Below are 16,353 nucleotides of genomic sequence, written 5' to 3' on the forward strand. Positions count from 1 at the left end.
ATGTTGGAAAAAATAAATGAGACGCACATTTAATTAGATATAAATTTATTTGAACATATTTAAAAACATAAATGGGGCATTTTGTAATATTCTTTCATAATTTTCATAAAATCATTAACGTTTTTAAATTACAACAGGGGTCGATTTTGGACCCTTCGGTCTGCAGGCATGCACTATATCCACAACTTCACAGTGACATGGCTTATGAAACATATATTCACAATATGTATTATAAGGGTAATAAAAAAACATTGGAGCAAACGTTGTTTACATTAAAGTATTTATGTTTATGTTTCGTAGGTTACTTGACATATCGACTTGGTTTATTATTTATAACAGTTTTAACCATGGCACATTTTTTATTTTCTCTTTCTACTCAAGTAATTTCGGGTAGGTTCAATTCAGTTTAAAGCGTTTTTAAACCTTCATAAGTCCAGATGAGTACATGTAAAAGGTATGTCATAAAACGCCTACAGACGTTTTTGATATCTTCCTATATCTTTCTTTCTTCTCAATACAATTACAATGCCAGTCCTTGCCATTATTGGACATAATAAAACAAAACAATTTTGTATAACAGGTATCAATTTCGGTAATGGAAGTGCTAAGTTGGTTCGTACATGTTTGTTCATGATTTAGCAGCGATATCATTTACACATGTATACCGGACCTCCTGCGCTTATATGGCATGACTTCGGGAACCTTATTCAATCTATACCTGTATTTATTTTTTTAGTTATCCTGTATTATGAATATAATTGATAAAACAATCTGGATTATCGTATTATTACTTTTGAATGAAAAGTTACCGGAGATGTATGTAGTAATCGACGATAAGAGAAATAGTATTATGTGGATTCTTTCATAAGAACATGAAACATATGCGGAATTCAAGATAACAAAAGCTAATGTTTCAATAGATGGCAGTGTGGTCATATTGTTGTTCAATTATCAAAACTATGTGAATCGTTTGTACAAAAATATTTACCTTGATATTATTAATTGAAAGCTTGATTTATTGTAATATCTGTAGTTTGCCTAGTCCTTTGTATAGATAAAACCTGGCGTTCATATTGTATAACACTTGACATTTGAATGTGAACTACTTAAAAAGTTTTGTGTTACAGGCGAACAATATTGAATCATTGACGATTTTGTAAATTGTCGGCAGATTCATAGAGCGGTCTTTGTTTTTTGAACTCAAACAAATCTAATACAGTCTAAGTCCAAAATCGAGACACAAATCGTTATCGAACGAAGTGACTGTTGCCTATATTCAAAAATGCGTGTCCCAATAAAGGAAACACGCATACATTATATAAAGACCAGAATAGAACCCATCGTTGTGGAACGAGCATTACTGGAAGGCGCACATTCTGTAAGGAAAATCTTTCTACAGAACCTGGTGCATTATTATGTGCAGACCATCCTTCGTTCTCATCTGTTGGTACATGGGTCTTATCATTTTTTTACAATTAAAGCTGCACTCCCACAGAGTGAACGTTTTTGACACTTTTTTTTCTTGGAACGAGCCAATTTATGCAAAAATGCATTATTATTTCGATCAAGCTCACAGGTCACTGAGTATTTCAGCAATAAAAGTTTTATGTAAAAGAAATCAACATTTCCGTAAAATGTTTTGTTATATTAAAAAAAACACAAAATGTAATTACAAATACAGCAGAATAACCGTATTTATATCGCTTTATAAATTATATACGAAAAAGAAACCATAAAAAAGAAATTTGCATCAGTTGTGTCACATAAATTGATAAAATGCAGAATATACGTGTATTCAGAAATACACAGATCTAAAATTGCATGAGTGAGCATAAAGTTAATAGTCGTTTTCGTCTGTCAGTAACAATACGTACGTCCTACAAGTACTTTGCCAGAAAATTACCTTGCACATCATCACGCAAACAGAAACTTCGAGCATTTCTTTCTCCAAAGAGTTCCCTGGGGACGGAATTATATTTTCTTATTTAAAGTCAACAAAAACGATATTTTTATGTATTTTAGGTGGTACGATCTCGCTAAAATGCTCTATGAATTCTGCGAAATTGTTGTCGGACTTTTTACGCTCAAGAATTGTAAAGAACAGTCCTAAATGATTCCCAGCAATTCATCTACACAAACTCGACATTTGTTATACGTATTCAATTTAAAATGTATAGCAAATGCCCCTTATTGAAATGCAAAACATTTGTTTTTCCTTTTATTGATACTACAAGACAAAATATTGAACATAATTTTGTATTTCTGTGACATTTTCCTAGACTTTAACTTTTTCAAAGCCTTACAACATATTTCATGCGGTACTAAAAACAATAATTTAACATTATTAAGCGACATCATTAAATGTATGTGTTTATTCAAATCTTGTTATGGCAGCGAGATCAATCAATCAATCAATCATATACAGTTATAAACTTATGAAAAACATACAACCCTAATTAAAAAGACAACTTATCGATTACGAAGCACTTTCAAATTAGCGTTTTTATAAAATTGTTCAAGAAAATCATCGCCAGTTTAGACATTCATATCGAGAGTCAGTATTCTTTGAGTCGACTGTGGAGTGTCTGTAAAAGTTAAAACGCTGGTGCCCATAAAGACCAAACTTTATTTCCCGTGTTTGGATCGCTTGATTTTTATTTTCTTGTCAACTGCCTTATGACCCCGGGCAGCACAGTCTTTAGGCCTTTCGAGCTCTGATGATTTGACAGCAGATTTCCACAACATAAACAAAGCATGCAGCGGGGAATCCAAATCGAACATTTCTGAACAATCAGTGATTTCAGATGTCTCAAGGCTCCTGCAAACGTTGTTTGAACAATCAGTGGTTGTAGATGTCTCAAGACTCTTGCAAAGGTTGTCTGAACAATCAGTGATTTTAGATGCATCAAGACTCTTGCAAAGGTTGTCTAAACAATCAGTGTCTTTAGATGTGTCAAGGCTCCTGCAAACGTTGTACATGAACGTACAATTGAAGAGAACGCCAGGGCTGGGGAGGTCCACTGGTGACATCAGGGCCTGATTTAGGTGTAATGCGCTCTTGTAGCAGGTCTGTAACTGTGAGAAGCCGTGAATTATCTTGGTTTCTTTGCTTCCCCATGATGCTTGATCAGTTGGTGTGTTTCGGTGAAGAGACATTTTACTAGCAAACTCAATCACCCGATCGTTACCTTGCGTTTTAATTGCGTTTACGATACTTGGAACCAAGCATGGTAGATTGACTGTTTCACTTGCATCGGGATTCCTTTTCATAACCTCAACAAAAACCTCAGCGTGCAATAAAATCAAGCCAATAATAGCGGCAATCAAATGGTTCTCTGTAACCTTTGGTTCTGCATTTGTCCACCAAAAGCGCAGGACACCTATAAGGAACGTAGTACATGGGTCGCTAGAGATGAATTCGGTTAATTCAGAATTCAGTCCTAAAGTGCCAAACATGATGTTTAGCCTCTCCTCTACGGGTTTTTCTGGGACATTTTGCAACGATGGAACTTTCAAAGATTGAGATCCGTAAAAAACCTCCGTCGTAGGCTTAATATAGACCTTCATCCTATCGGCTTTCTGTCTGTCGCTTTCTTCTATGCAACTTTTCCTTGTGCCTTTTAAGTCGACTAGATCGTCTGTCTTGACTTTAGAGTTTTTAGATTTTGGCCTGATGAATGACGTGGTCAAGCCATAGAGGACACTTCTAATGTATCTGGAGCAAACATACGTTGAAGGTTCAGCCAAGTGTTCAATCTGGCAATCGAAAATCACTCTGTGGTTCACGGCCACATTCTGCATGAATGATCCCGCCATTTTGCAGGTTCTTAACATCTCCGGATAAGGCACTGGCAATGGATTTTTAGTGACATAGTCACTTATCGTTCCAAGATCAAGTTCCGATATGCAACTTGTGTCCGCATTGAAGAACTTTTCGACATCCATGGTAGCGAAATCTGCGATGTTTGTGTAACTATCTATGGAGTAGCGAATGGCGGCTCGCAGTTCCGATTTCTGCCCGGAGGAAAGGTCTACTAAATGTTGCAATACGTATTTAATAGCGTTTTCATCCAATTGTACGCCCATTGACCAATGGACTATTGACGTCATTCGAACCTTGGCCCTCAGGTTTAGAGGTTCATCTTTATACTGCTTGCATATCGCTCTGTAGAAAGACTTCAAATGGGTTTTATCTACATAATCATTACCACTAAATGTAGCGAAAATTGGTAGGAACTCCCAAGGCCCACAGACTCTCTCAATTAAACGACTGTAGTGGTAATGCTTAACAGCGATGTATGTATATTCCTGGTTGGTTGGTAAAGCCTCTGGTTCAAGCAAGCTAGATTGCTCCGTCTTGGAATGTAGCCGCAATTTCATGTCGATAAAACATGTCCTACCATGTTGGAGAGGTATAACTCCATCTTTCAATTTGAAAATAAAGAAATCGCTATCATTACTTAGAACTGGGCAATTCCACTTATTGGCCAACACTGCTATTTCTCTGTCTGCCTCATATGGACACGTGACGTGTGGTATCTGAAGCTCACGCAGGACATGGAGGAAAGTTACTTGACATAGAACCGGAAGAACATGTTCCTCTGTTGCTTCAGGGCCTTCCTCACATATCAGACCAGCGCGCTCTCTTCTAGACGCCTTACGTTGAACCACAGTGTTCCATTTTCGGTTATCTGGATCATACCCACCGTCCAGGACAACGTACGGCTCCACCTTACACGCCCGGAGTGTGGTGAAGAAGGTTTTACACTTGTTCGCATAGTTGTCATAGTTCCCACCATACTCGCCTGGCACATGATAAAAGTCGTATAAGAAGTGGAACAGATTCGAGCCATCAATGATGAGTCGAGTGTCATGAAGTTCAAAATCACGAAGAAGGACTTCCTTGTTGTCGTGTACCAGTGTTAACAAACCTCGCACGCCCATCGTTTGCTTCAAAGGATCTTGATTCGGCAACTCTAAAATAGGATTACGTGTCTTAAGATATTTTAAGTACATATTGCATCTTACGAACAATGCTTTCTACTGACTTACCTACTTTGGTCAGTGTTTTTCAAAATACAGCAAAACAACTGTCTGAATGCGCAGCAATTTTGGTTAGACATCAGACGATCGTTTATCTTTAACGTGTTGTCAATCTTAAGAATGGCGATTTCGATTATTTAAAATGTCTTTAAAGGAATTCGATGTCTCGCGTATGTCAATTTATTGGCTTAATCATGTAAATATATACATATCAGTATTTTTCTTTCTTCGAATCAATTATATACATAATCATTGATCTAAATTTTATTCATCTATAATCTTATGCATTCTTAAATGTCCATTACAAAAATCACAATATTTATATTTAATTTTGCTCAATTTTGATGGAAGTTGAACAATTCCTATGTGAATACCAGTTAAATTTTTATTAATGCATATTTATACACCCCAAAGGGGCCAGCAAAAGAAGTAATGTCCGTTCGTTAAAGGCCGGACATATTTCTTCTTCTTTTTTCTTAGATTTGATAGTACAAATATTTACACCTTAACTTTTATTCCTTAAATGAACTGCCTTTCGGCAATTGCGATTATCATCCGATTAAAGCATCATCTTCGGATATGCTCTGATCGCGTATATATGTACATGTAATTTGAAAATTGTTTATATTGTTATCGTTTCAATATAACGTTAAAAATCAACTATGAAGTTGTTAAATTTCACCCGCGTTATTATGATGACTAGCTGTTTCTGGTTACGGTCTGGTCGGTCTTTTTCCAGATCTGATGAGAAAGAATTACTGAAATGTTTTTATTAATTAATGAATTAAGTATTGGTTTAACAATTCTAGAAATAAATAATGAACTATTGGAATAAATATAAGTACGGCCACCGCACAATTTTACTAGCCCAAATGCATTCAAACCCTGATAATAACATGTATCCCGCAATTTATTCCTTAATTATACATTCTTCAAAATTAATATTTGTTTTAGTTTTATTCGCTATTTTAATACTGTCATATTTGATGATATTTCCGTTTCATATTTCAATATGTTCGTAATTGTGCGGTTATTATATTTCATGTTGGGTGTCGTAAGGTCAGTGAACTTGGAAAGTGCCCTTTTACATAAAGAAAACAATAAAGATGTCAAATAAGGTAGAGGTTGGAAGTGGTGGTTTGCCAGCTGACCCTCGAGGAAAAGAAAATATATGTAATCATCGAAAATGTTGCCGTTTTGACGATTTATTTGTCAATGATGCCCCCCTTGGTCTAACATCGCTCACTGTCTTTTTGTTTTACATGTATATGCTGTGTTGTTGACCAAAACGTCGGGAAATCGTAATTGGCACGGATGACTTGCAACCCCAAACTTCAAAATTGCAACCTATTAGTCAGGCGGATACCCAGACATTCGGAGAACTGATTTTAAAGTGCGAACCCAGGAACCATCAAGACAAACTACCAATGAACACCTAATTCTTTAGATTTATGATTGTGGCTCTGTGTGTTAATACAGATATGGCATTAAGAGAGCTATTAGGTCTCATGTAATAATTAGAGCTCATTTCATCACAGAAAAGTGCACCAAGATACTACAGACATTTGTACTGGAAGAGTTGCACACAGATAAGAATATCGGTGAAGTGCTTCGTAATGCTACAATTGAGTGGGGATGTAAAATTTCAGGGCATTACTATGACAAATGTTGTTAAACAATGTCTATGCCATCCAAGGCTGCCAGGGCTATTCTATTTAAAGAAGCGTCATCTTTAACGTCAAAAAGGGTGTTATATTTGCCTGTTTGGATTCATACCCCATTGATATGCCCATATTTCAGTAAAGGACTTTGCCAACAAAGGATATGCAGGCTTCAACGCAAATCCTTTTAATACTACTTTAAGTACTTTAATTACTTTACCTACAAGACCTACATTATTATATGTTCCATATATGTCGTTTGATAATTGGTTAAAGTGCATGAATGGTTTCAGTAATAAAAAAAACTCATTAGAAAGTCAAGATGAGTTCCTTGGGCGTTAAGTCATCTGTCAGTTACATGTATCAGGTAAATTGAATAGATGAATCCCGATTAATTTCGTGATTCGCAACTCGTGTTTTGAATATTTTTTAAAACTACAGAAACAAGCTCAGTAGCAAAATGTTGAAGAAGAAGGTTCGAGCTCGGGCTCGAAATTGCGATTTGCTTAGTAAAAAAGGTAGCCATGTTAATGTTGTTAGTGACTACTTTGATCAAAAGCTCATGCTAAAATGTTGTTAATGTCAATGTCCAATGTTAAACAATGACCCGTTGTAGTCAATTTTAACGGGGTCATTTTGTATGTCACCTTGAAATTTTATGAGTTTACATAGTATTTGTTCTCGCCTGAGGAAAATGAGGGTGCACATTTCCATTTTTTCTTCCAACACAAGCTTCGGTTACTCCTATCTAAACAGTAATTGGACATCATATTCATAGATCGTTGAGAAACCCCATTTTATTATTAATCAACCACACCGGTCACAAAGTATTGCAGCCATGAAAGGTTCGCGTAATCGAAACCAACATTACCTGAAAAGGTTTCGACATAATATTTACATAAAAATCACAAAAAGTGATTTAACGTATATCAGAAGCACAACTTTAACCAAAACTATTGAAATCGCTTTATTTATAAATAAAATAATAAAACAAAAGAATATCAAATGTTTTACTCACAAAACTATTGAGCCAATATAATCATATAATACCCTTTTATGTCGTAGAAAATCCAGAATATATTTGTATTCAGCAGGTGATTGATTCATCAGTGAGTATATTCAAGTTTATATACTGTCAGTAACAGTACGTACTATTACAGGCCCTTTTCCGAAAATTAACATGCATATATTAAAGCAAAATGATTGATTGGTATTTCTGAAAATCTAAATCGAAAGTACTATTTCCAGGATTTCTATTTTTATACTTTACATGACACCGAGGATTGTCATTGTCTTATAAAGAGTTTTTAGAAAATCAATATCGAAAGTACATTCTCCAGGTAAGGGAACCTAAATTCGCACTGCCAGAAACATTTATACATATCATCCACTATATCAGATCACACTGCTGTTAATTGAAACTTGCATGTATTACATTTATAGATTAACATACGATAATAATGTTTATCATTGACATATATAAGGCCAATTTTTTTTTCTAGGTTGTAAGGCACTGCTGCATTCTTTTTCATCAAACTGCCTCATTTTTTATCAAACAGATGAAATACATTTATATTTTGTAGCCAAAACTCGATGTTTTTTTCTGAATGAACGTTTTCAAACAATTATTTAAAGGTCAAAACCATGATCGCCGATTTAAAGTTTTATTCCGTTTTACATCCTTATATGTGTCATTTGTTAATTACTTTAAGTGCATGAATAGCTTCAGTATTTAAAACAATGTGCCTGAAAAACTCAAGATGATTTTTCTTGGCCCAATAAGCTGCAATCCCACAATATGCTTTAAATAGAATGTATGCTTCTCCGGCGCTACTTCGTGATTCATTCACATTGTATATTAATGCATACTCAAATTACACTGATCGTTTTCGCACCAAATACCATTCGTTATCATTTTACTATCTTTTTACCCGTAGTGTCCATTGTATTCAGTCCAGTTTTAATATCAAGATAATACAGGTCATCAAACAAAAACCAGATAATAATTGACACAACGTCGATTACGATAAGGCTACGCCTACAGTGTCAAGTGACCCCTCAGTAGGGGCCCTCCGACATGAACACAGAAGCAGACGATAATTATACAGAATTTATACTTGACAATCAGATAAAAAATGTATGGAACATGGTAAAACATAGCAATAAAAGCTAGTTTAACATTAAATTAGTTAATTATTATAATAAGTTAAATTCAATGCTTGATTCAGGTAGAAATAATTTGATGTATAAACTAAGTCTCTATTGTAAACCTCAAATTGATGAAAACAAAACATGGATTAATTTACTTTACGAAAGTCAATTTATTGTTGACGTTTGTTTAGATCAAACTGAATCTGCTATTTTTTCCCTTTCTCCATTAAAAGTCACTTTTTATACAAGGTAAGTGCATTATTATTATTGATATAACTACCGTAATATTTCTCTCAATGAATTAATATCCATATTAAATGAAATGCGTAACTCTTCCTACAAGGAACATACATGTAGGAGTTAGAAGTGATCATAGTCATCATAAATGCATAGGTTTATACATTGATTTGCGTCATTTGCGATTGAAGATGATTTTGTTTTATCTATACGTATATACGTTTTGTGACCTTTAGATATATGATATTTGATCTTTGGCGAAATAGAGTTAATATGTATTACACGTTGGGTGAGAACGATTCAGAAACGATGATTTGGGACTTTATTCAATGCAAATGGTACCGTTATTTCTACAATATATGTACAAATTGAAAGCCGCTTGTCCGGTATTAATAAGAAAATTATCAAAAGATTAAAATAAGCGAACCACTGGTAAAACGTCATGATAAGTTATTTAATCAGACGCTCAAACCAACACTCTTTATATCGATTTGCCTGACTTCAACAACTGGCATAATCCTTAAACTGTTTAAAACTATTAAAGTACTATGTTTCTTGAGCTATTTTCTATCTGTGTTATGTCAAACGACAGACGGACGGATTGACCGATACACAAACATGCTTATTGTAACACCCTCATTTAAACTCTATTACTTAATTCGACATACAATCCGAGCGTATGCACGACCATATTTATCTATATATATTTCTAGATATGATCAGCGAGTCGACATATAAGCCCAGCGTATGCACGATCATATATCTATATATATATATATATATATATATATATATATATATATATATATATATATATATATATGTGTGTGTGTGTGTGTGTATTTTTAGATATAATCAGCGAGACGACATATAAGCCCACCGTATGCTCTTTATTCCATTATCGATTTTAAATCAAAACGGAACGTAGTTACTACACTACAATCATTGAACAATTAAGTTTATGATAATTGAACAATAAGGCTCGCATCTCTTGTGAATTCCTGACTTCTCAATCCAGTTTGCTATTAAATACATTGGTTAATGTACTGTGTATTCTTAGAACTTTAAACTAGAATTAGTCTCTTTCCATATACTTATACATATAGTTGTCTAATTCATCATCAAAAGTCAAAATCCTGTTTATATTCATATTTTTCTCCTTTTTTAAAAGTTATTCACTCTTCTTTACCTAGGCATTTTCAAATGCAGAACATTGTTTGTCCTTTAATCAATAAAATATAACTCGACGTATCACATTGAATTGTAATATATATGTATAAGTTGTTTGCTACTAATACTGCCAGACGAAATACTGAACAAATATTCATTTCTGTGATGAAGCATTTAAACACATGCCTACATTTGAAGATTTGCAAATGAGTTTTAACACATTTCCTTAAATACATAAAAACAGTAATACAGCTTTCAAGCGGCATGATAAGATCGATGTAATTCAGATCTTGTTATACAAGATACAACAATGAATGAATCATATTAAGTCACAAACATTTGAAAGCATGCAATATTATTATGATAAACCAGAGAAGCAGGTAGTCGAAAGCTTTAAAATAAAATGCCGTTCAATGGCACAGGGACAAAGCCAATACACCGCCTGATTATAAGTGCATGAAAACTATTCGAAAACGAATCACTTTAAAAACTGTTCTTTAATTATTTGAAAAAACAACTTTAAATTAAGCTTTATTTTAAACTGTGCAAGAATATCATCGCCAGTCTATAATTCCTATCAATACTTTTCTTTGAGTCTACTGTGGAATGTTTGTGAACGTGTATAAGCTGGTGCCCATTAAACCAAAAACTTGATTATTTTGCGTGTTTGGATCTCTTGTTTTTTACTTTCTTGTCAGCCGCTTTATGACCCCGGACAGCACCAGTTTTAGGCGATTCCAGCTCAGTTGATTTGACAGACGTTTTCCAAAACGCGAACAAAGCATGCAACGGCGATTCCAAATGGAACATGTCTGAACAATCAGTGATTGCAGCTGTCTCAAGACTCTTGCAAACGTTGTACATGAGCGTACAATTGAAGAGAACACCAGGGCTGGGGAGGTCCACTGGTGACATCAGGGCCTGATTCAGGTACAAAGCGCTCAGGTAGCAGGTCTGTAACTGTGAGAAGCCGTGAATTATCTTTATTTCTTCGTTGCCCCATGATGCTTGACCGGTATTTGTGTTTCGATGAATATCCATTTCATTAGCCATTTCTCCAATAAACTGTTCAACCTGATCGTTGCAAGCATCGGACCTTATGGAGTGGGAGTGCAATAAAATCATGCCAATAATAGCCGCACTCAAATGGTTCTCTGTTACGTTCGGTTCTGCATGTGTCCACCAAAAGCGTAGGACACCTATAAGGTACGTGGTACACGGATCGGCAGATACAGTATCGATTAGTTCAGCATTCAGTCCTAAAGTGCCAAACATGATGTTTTGCCTCTCCTCTACGGACATATTTGGGACATTTTGTAACGATGGAACTTTCAACGATTGAGATCCGTAAAAAACCTCCGTCGTAGGCTTAATATAGACCTTCATCCTATCGCCTTTCTGTCTGTCGCTTTCTTCTATGCAACTTTTCCTTGTGCCTTTTAAATCTTCTAGATTGTCTGTCTGGACTTTAGGGTCTTTAGATTTTGGCCTGATGAATGACGTTGTTAAGCCATACAGGACACTTCTGATGTACCTGGAGCAAACATACGTTAAGGGTTCAGCCAAGCGTTCAATATGGCAATCGAAAATCACTCTGTGGTTCACAGCTACATTTTGCAGGAATGAATTTGCCATTTTGCAGGTTCTTAACATTTCCGGATAAGGCACTGGCAATGGATGTTTAGTGACGTAAATCGATCAGCGTTCCAAGATCGAGTTTCGATATGCAACTTGAGTTTGTATTGAAGAACTTTTCCACATCCATGGTAGCGAAATTTGCGATGTTTGTGTATCTATCTATAGAGTAGCGGATGGCGGCCCGCAGCTCCGATTTCTGACCGGATGATATGTCTGCTACATGTTGCAATACGTATGTAATAGCGTTTTCTTCCAATTCTACACTCATTGACCAATGGACTAATGACGCCATTCGAACCTTGGCTTTCAGGTTGAGAGATACATCTTTATACCGCTTGCATATCGCTGTGTAGAAAGCCTTCAAATGGCCTTTATCTACATAATCATTACCACTTAATGTAGCGAAAATTGGTAGGAACTCCAATGGCCCACAGACTCTCTCAATTAAACGACTGTAGTGGTAACGCTTTACAGAGATGTATGTAAATTTTCTGTCGGTTGGTAAAGCCTCTGGTGCCAGCAAGGAAGATTGCTCCGTCTGGGTATGAAGCCGCAATTTCATGTCGATAAAACATGTCCTACCATGTCGGAAAGGTATACATCCGTTATTTAGCTGATAAAAAAAGAAATCGCTATTATTACTGAGAACTGGGCAATTCCACTTATTGGCCAACACTGCTATTTCTCTGTCTTCCTCATATGGAATCGTGACGTGTGGTATCTGAAGCTCACGCAGGACATGGCGGAATGTTTCTTCACATAGAATCGGAAGGACATGTCCCTCGGTTGCTTCAGGGCCCTTCTCACATATCAGACCAGTGCGCTCTCTTCTAGACGCCTTACGTTGAACCACTCTGTTCCATTTTCGGTTATCTGGATCACGCCCGCCGCACAGGACAACATACGGCTCCACCTTACAGGCATTGGGGATGGCAAAGAAGGTTTTACAGTTGTTGGCATAAGTGTCATAGTTCCCACCATACTCTTCTGGCACATGATAGCAGTTGTATAAGGACTGGTACAAATTTACGCCATGAATGATGAGTCGAGTGTCATGAAGTTCAAAATCATGAAGAAGGACTTCCTTGTTGTCGTTTACCAGTGTGGACAAACCTCGCACGCCCATCGTTCGCTTCACATAATTTGAAATCGGCCGCTCTGCAATAGGATTACTTGTCGTGAGACATTTTGAGCACATTTTCAATCCTAAGACCAATATTTGCATGTTTTCTACTGACGTCCTACCTTGATCAATGTTTATCAAAACAACTGCCCGATTCCGCAGCAAATTTGGTTAGACATTAGTCAAGTCGTTAACTTCCATTGTGTTGTCAATCTTATGTATGGCTCTTTGGATGAATCAAAGTGTCTTTAATGGGGACTGAAGTCTCAAGTATGTCAATTTATTGGCGTAATTTTGTAAATATCTTATACCGAGACGTATCTATAAAGAACTTAAGTGAAATTTTAATTAAGTCAAAATAAGCCTTCTTTTCTTGAATATTTATAAAACACACGAAGTTTATACACCAAAAGTATGGCAATAAGCAAGATAATAGCCCGAACAATTAATGGTTATAAAAAGTAGAACATAAAAAAGAAAATAATCTTTGTCAAAAATAAGGACATTTTCATTTAGTTGTAAAATACACTTTGAAAATGGCCACTTACAAATAAAATCTCTCTATATATTGGGTTTATTGGCATTTGTTGCTTTCGCTGATAATCAGGGGTCATCATTCATTGTTACATGGACTGATCTAACTTGTCGTCGAAAGTAACAGAGATATCATGCTCATCTAATTTCCAAACCAACGGAAAAACTTCTAAAACAGGGTTTCAGATATTATTAATTAAGGAAACCTTTCTCCAAGTTTGTTTATGGTCATTATAATCTTATATTAAAGTAAAATAATAGTCTTAAATCGGTGATTGCTGTTAGTATTGCTCATTCCGATTTTTATTATGATGTTTTAAAGAAAAATCGTAAAATTAAAATGTTTTCAGCAGGTTGTTAGGCAGATAGACTCCATAAATTAATGAATTGGATTTTATTTAAACCGTGGATATAAAGGCAATAATTTCCTTCTAGTTTTTCAAGATAAATATCTGAAACAAAATATAGGGTTGAATATAGCATCCTTACATAGCTAAGCTTTCAGTCCTTTGATTTTATGAATTTTTTGCAAATTTATGTTAGCTTTAAAACTGTCTTTGGCCGACTCTACTAAGCTTTCAGTCCTTTGATTTTATGAAATTTTGCAGATTCATGATATCTTTAAACCGACTTTGGCTGGCTCGGAATGTTTTGGCATGTGACGTCTTTTGATTCAAATATTTCACATAGGTAATCATTTGGAAGGAAAGATTAGCTAGAATATGTCGCTTTTATTTTTAATAATGTTTTCTTTATTTGTTCCCAGTTTTAGTACAATTATGTTTTTTTTATTATGCAACTCTATGATCACACAGTTTTAAACCTTTTTACTTTATAAGGTAGTTTCAAACAATGACTGCATCATATCTTTGAAAAGTTTTTGCATTAGGTGCTCTGAATCGTATTCCACCGTCTGCAGATAGAGTTTGGATCTCTAATCATTGAAGTACATATGAGTTGTGTTTGTGTTCCATGTTTCTTGTTTGTGATTTTTTGTTTTTTCGTTCTGTCTTTGGCGTTTACCTAGAGCTCCAAGTTTTTACAGACATGGGTACTGGAAGAGTCGCACACAGATAAGAGTATTACTGAAGTGCTTCGTAATGCTGCAATTGAATAGGGTTGTAAAATTTCAGAGAATCACTACTGACAAGGCACGTATCAAGAAATTTGCTGCAAAACCACCCGACATAGATATTCATATTTGTCGACAACTGTTCTGAAAAATAAGAGTCTTAGTCACGGTTTTTCACAAAGGTATTACAGCATCAACAATTCTGAAGGAGAAAAGGAACAACTTGAAAGTCACAGAACATAAGATGGTCATTATTTGCGCCAATACTAGATGGAAAAGTTACTACCATTTGGTCTTAGAACAGCAAGTGCCAGTCATGACTGCTATGGTGGATGGCAAAGTTAAAGAAATCAAAGCTCCAAGTCAAAGACATGCATTGACTTACTTTCACCAGAAGAGGTACAATAAATGGAAGCATTTCTCAAGATCATGGCACCAATGTTCGATTCCAACCTTGTCATGTATAAGGATCAGCAGCCATCTGTAAACCTGCCTTTGCTGAATAATGAGGGCACTTTTTACTGAATATTAAAGGAATAACAACTTTTGAGAATGGAATGAAACAGGAAGTGCTAAAACATCTTATATCAAGATATACTGATATAACTGTGACTAATTACCAGGAAAAAGCAACTGCACTAGATCCTTCATTTAAAAGGGGTTGATTTGGAAATAATCGAGAAAAAATGATTTGGATGAACCACAGTGGACAGTTTAAAAGGAGATATCCACCGAAAACCCGCTGTCCTACTGGAGGGCAAACAAAACAAAAGATACCTGTGCTATCCAAGACTGTCAGGGCTATTCTATGTAATCAGGCGTCCTCTGTGCCATCAGAAAGGGTGTTTACCATTGCCGGGTACATTGTCACGCCTAAAAGAGCATGTTTAATTTCATACCCCCGTGACATGCCCGTATTTCAGTAAAATACCTTGCCAACAACGGATATGCAGGTTTCAAAGCAAATCATTTTAATACTACTTTAAATTTGTAATCAGTGTGTCAGTATTTAGACTTTGAAAACGACTTTAATTAAGAACATGAATATTGGATAAGAGATATCTTTTTACAATATGGTCACTGGGTGCAGTAAAAACTGATGACTAAACTTTCTAGGTAATTGTTTATCACCTGTGTTAAGAGGTGCAGCCTAACCCTTAGCCATGTACTGTAATTGATAGCTTATGCTGAACTTCCAAGTTTCCGATATCAGTGTTTTGTAACTGTTTTTTTTTCCTTTAATTTAAGACGCATTAAACAAGTCAATTTATTATCAAAAAGGAAAAACTGTTAGCTTGATACTTTGAACAGAAATACATTTGACGTGTCAAATGGCACACTGTTAAAATAGCTAGCATATTGCTTAATGAAATCACTTTGACAGACCTACCATTGAAGATGTGTAAATTCTGTGACTAATTAGCTAGAATGCAGTACATACAAAAAGGTATTGTCTACCTACAATACCTACATTATCATATTGACACGAATGGCAGTCATCTGTCAATTACATGTATTAGGTATATTATAAAGATGGATACCGATTCATATCGTGATTCGCGACTCGTGTTTTGAAGTTGAAGGTTCGAGCTCGGGCTCGGAATTGCGATTTGCTTCGTAAAGAAGGAAGTCAGTAAGTTTGCTGATGTTGTCAGTAACTACTTTGATCTAAATTTGAATGTTAAAATGGTGTTAAAGTCAATTTTCAATGTCGAAAAATGACC

At 35.5% G+C, this 16,353-nt stretch overlaps 2 protein-coding genes across 3 annotated transcripts; both read right to left on the bottom strand.

The window, feature by feature from the left end:
- Positions 1-2,357: 2,357 nt before the first annotated feature.
- Positions 2,358-7,975, bottom strand: LOC128207125 (protein asteroid homolog 1-like). Of its 2 annotated transcripts, none has more exons than XM_052909892.1 (2): positions 7,755-7,975; positions 2,358-4,976 (listed from the first exon to the last, which is right to left on the bottom strand). In XM_052909892.1, the coding sequence occupies exon 2, from the start codon at positions 4,942-4,944 to the stop codon at positions 2,626-2,628; it is 2,319 nt and encodes a 772-aa protein (XP_052765852.1). In that variant the 5' UTR covers positions 4,945-4,976; positions 7,755-7,975; the 3' UTR covers positions 2,358-2,625. The 2 variants fall into 2 exon arrangements, with proteins under 2 accessions (XP_052765852.1, XP_052765851.1); XM_052909891.1 differs by having other exon boundaries at positions 7,723-7,975.
- A 3,968-nt stretch (positions 7,976-11,943) lies between these two features.
- LOC128207875 (protein asteroid homolog 1-like) lies at positions 11,944-13,026 on the bottom strand. Its single transcript, XM_052911053.1, has one exon. The coding sequence runs from the start codon at positions 13,024-13,026 to the stop codon at positions 11,944-11,946; it is 1,083 nt and encodes a 360-aa protein (XP_052767013.1).
- Between the last annotated feature and the right edge of the window lie 3,327 nt (positions 13,027-16,353).

This window comes from Mya arenaria, chromosome 11 (genome assembly GCF_026914265.1).
Source record: "Mya arenaria isolate MELC-2E11 chromosome 11, ASM2691426v1".
NCBI lineage: Eukaryota > Metazoa > Mollusca > Bivalvia > Myida > Myidae > Mya > Mya arenaria.

Coding starts and splice junctions, on each gene's coding strand:
- LOC128207125 (XM_052909892.1), bottom strand. CDS start 4,944: ATGGGCGTGCGAGGTTTGTTAACACTGGTACACGACAACAAGGAAGTC.
- LOC128207875 (XM_052911053.1), bottom strand. CDS start 13,026: ATGGGCGTGCGAGGTTTGTCCACACTGGTAAACGACAACAAGGAAGTC.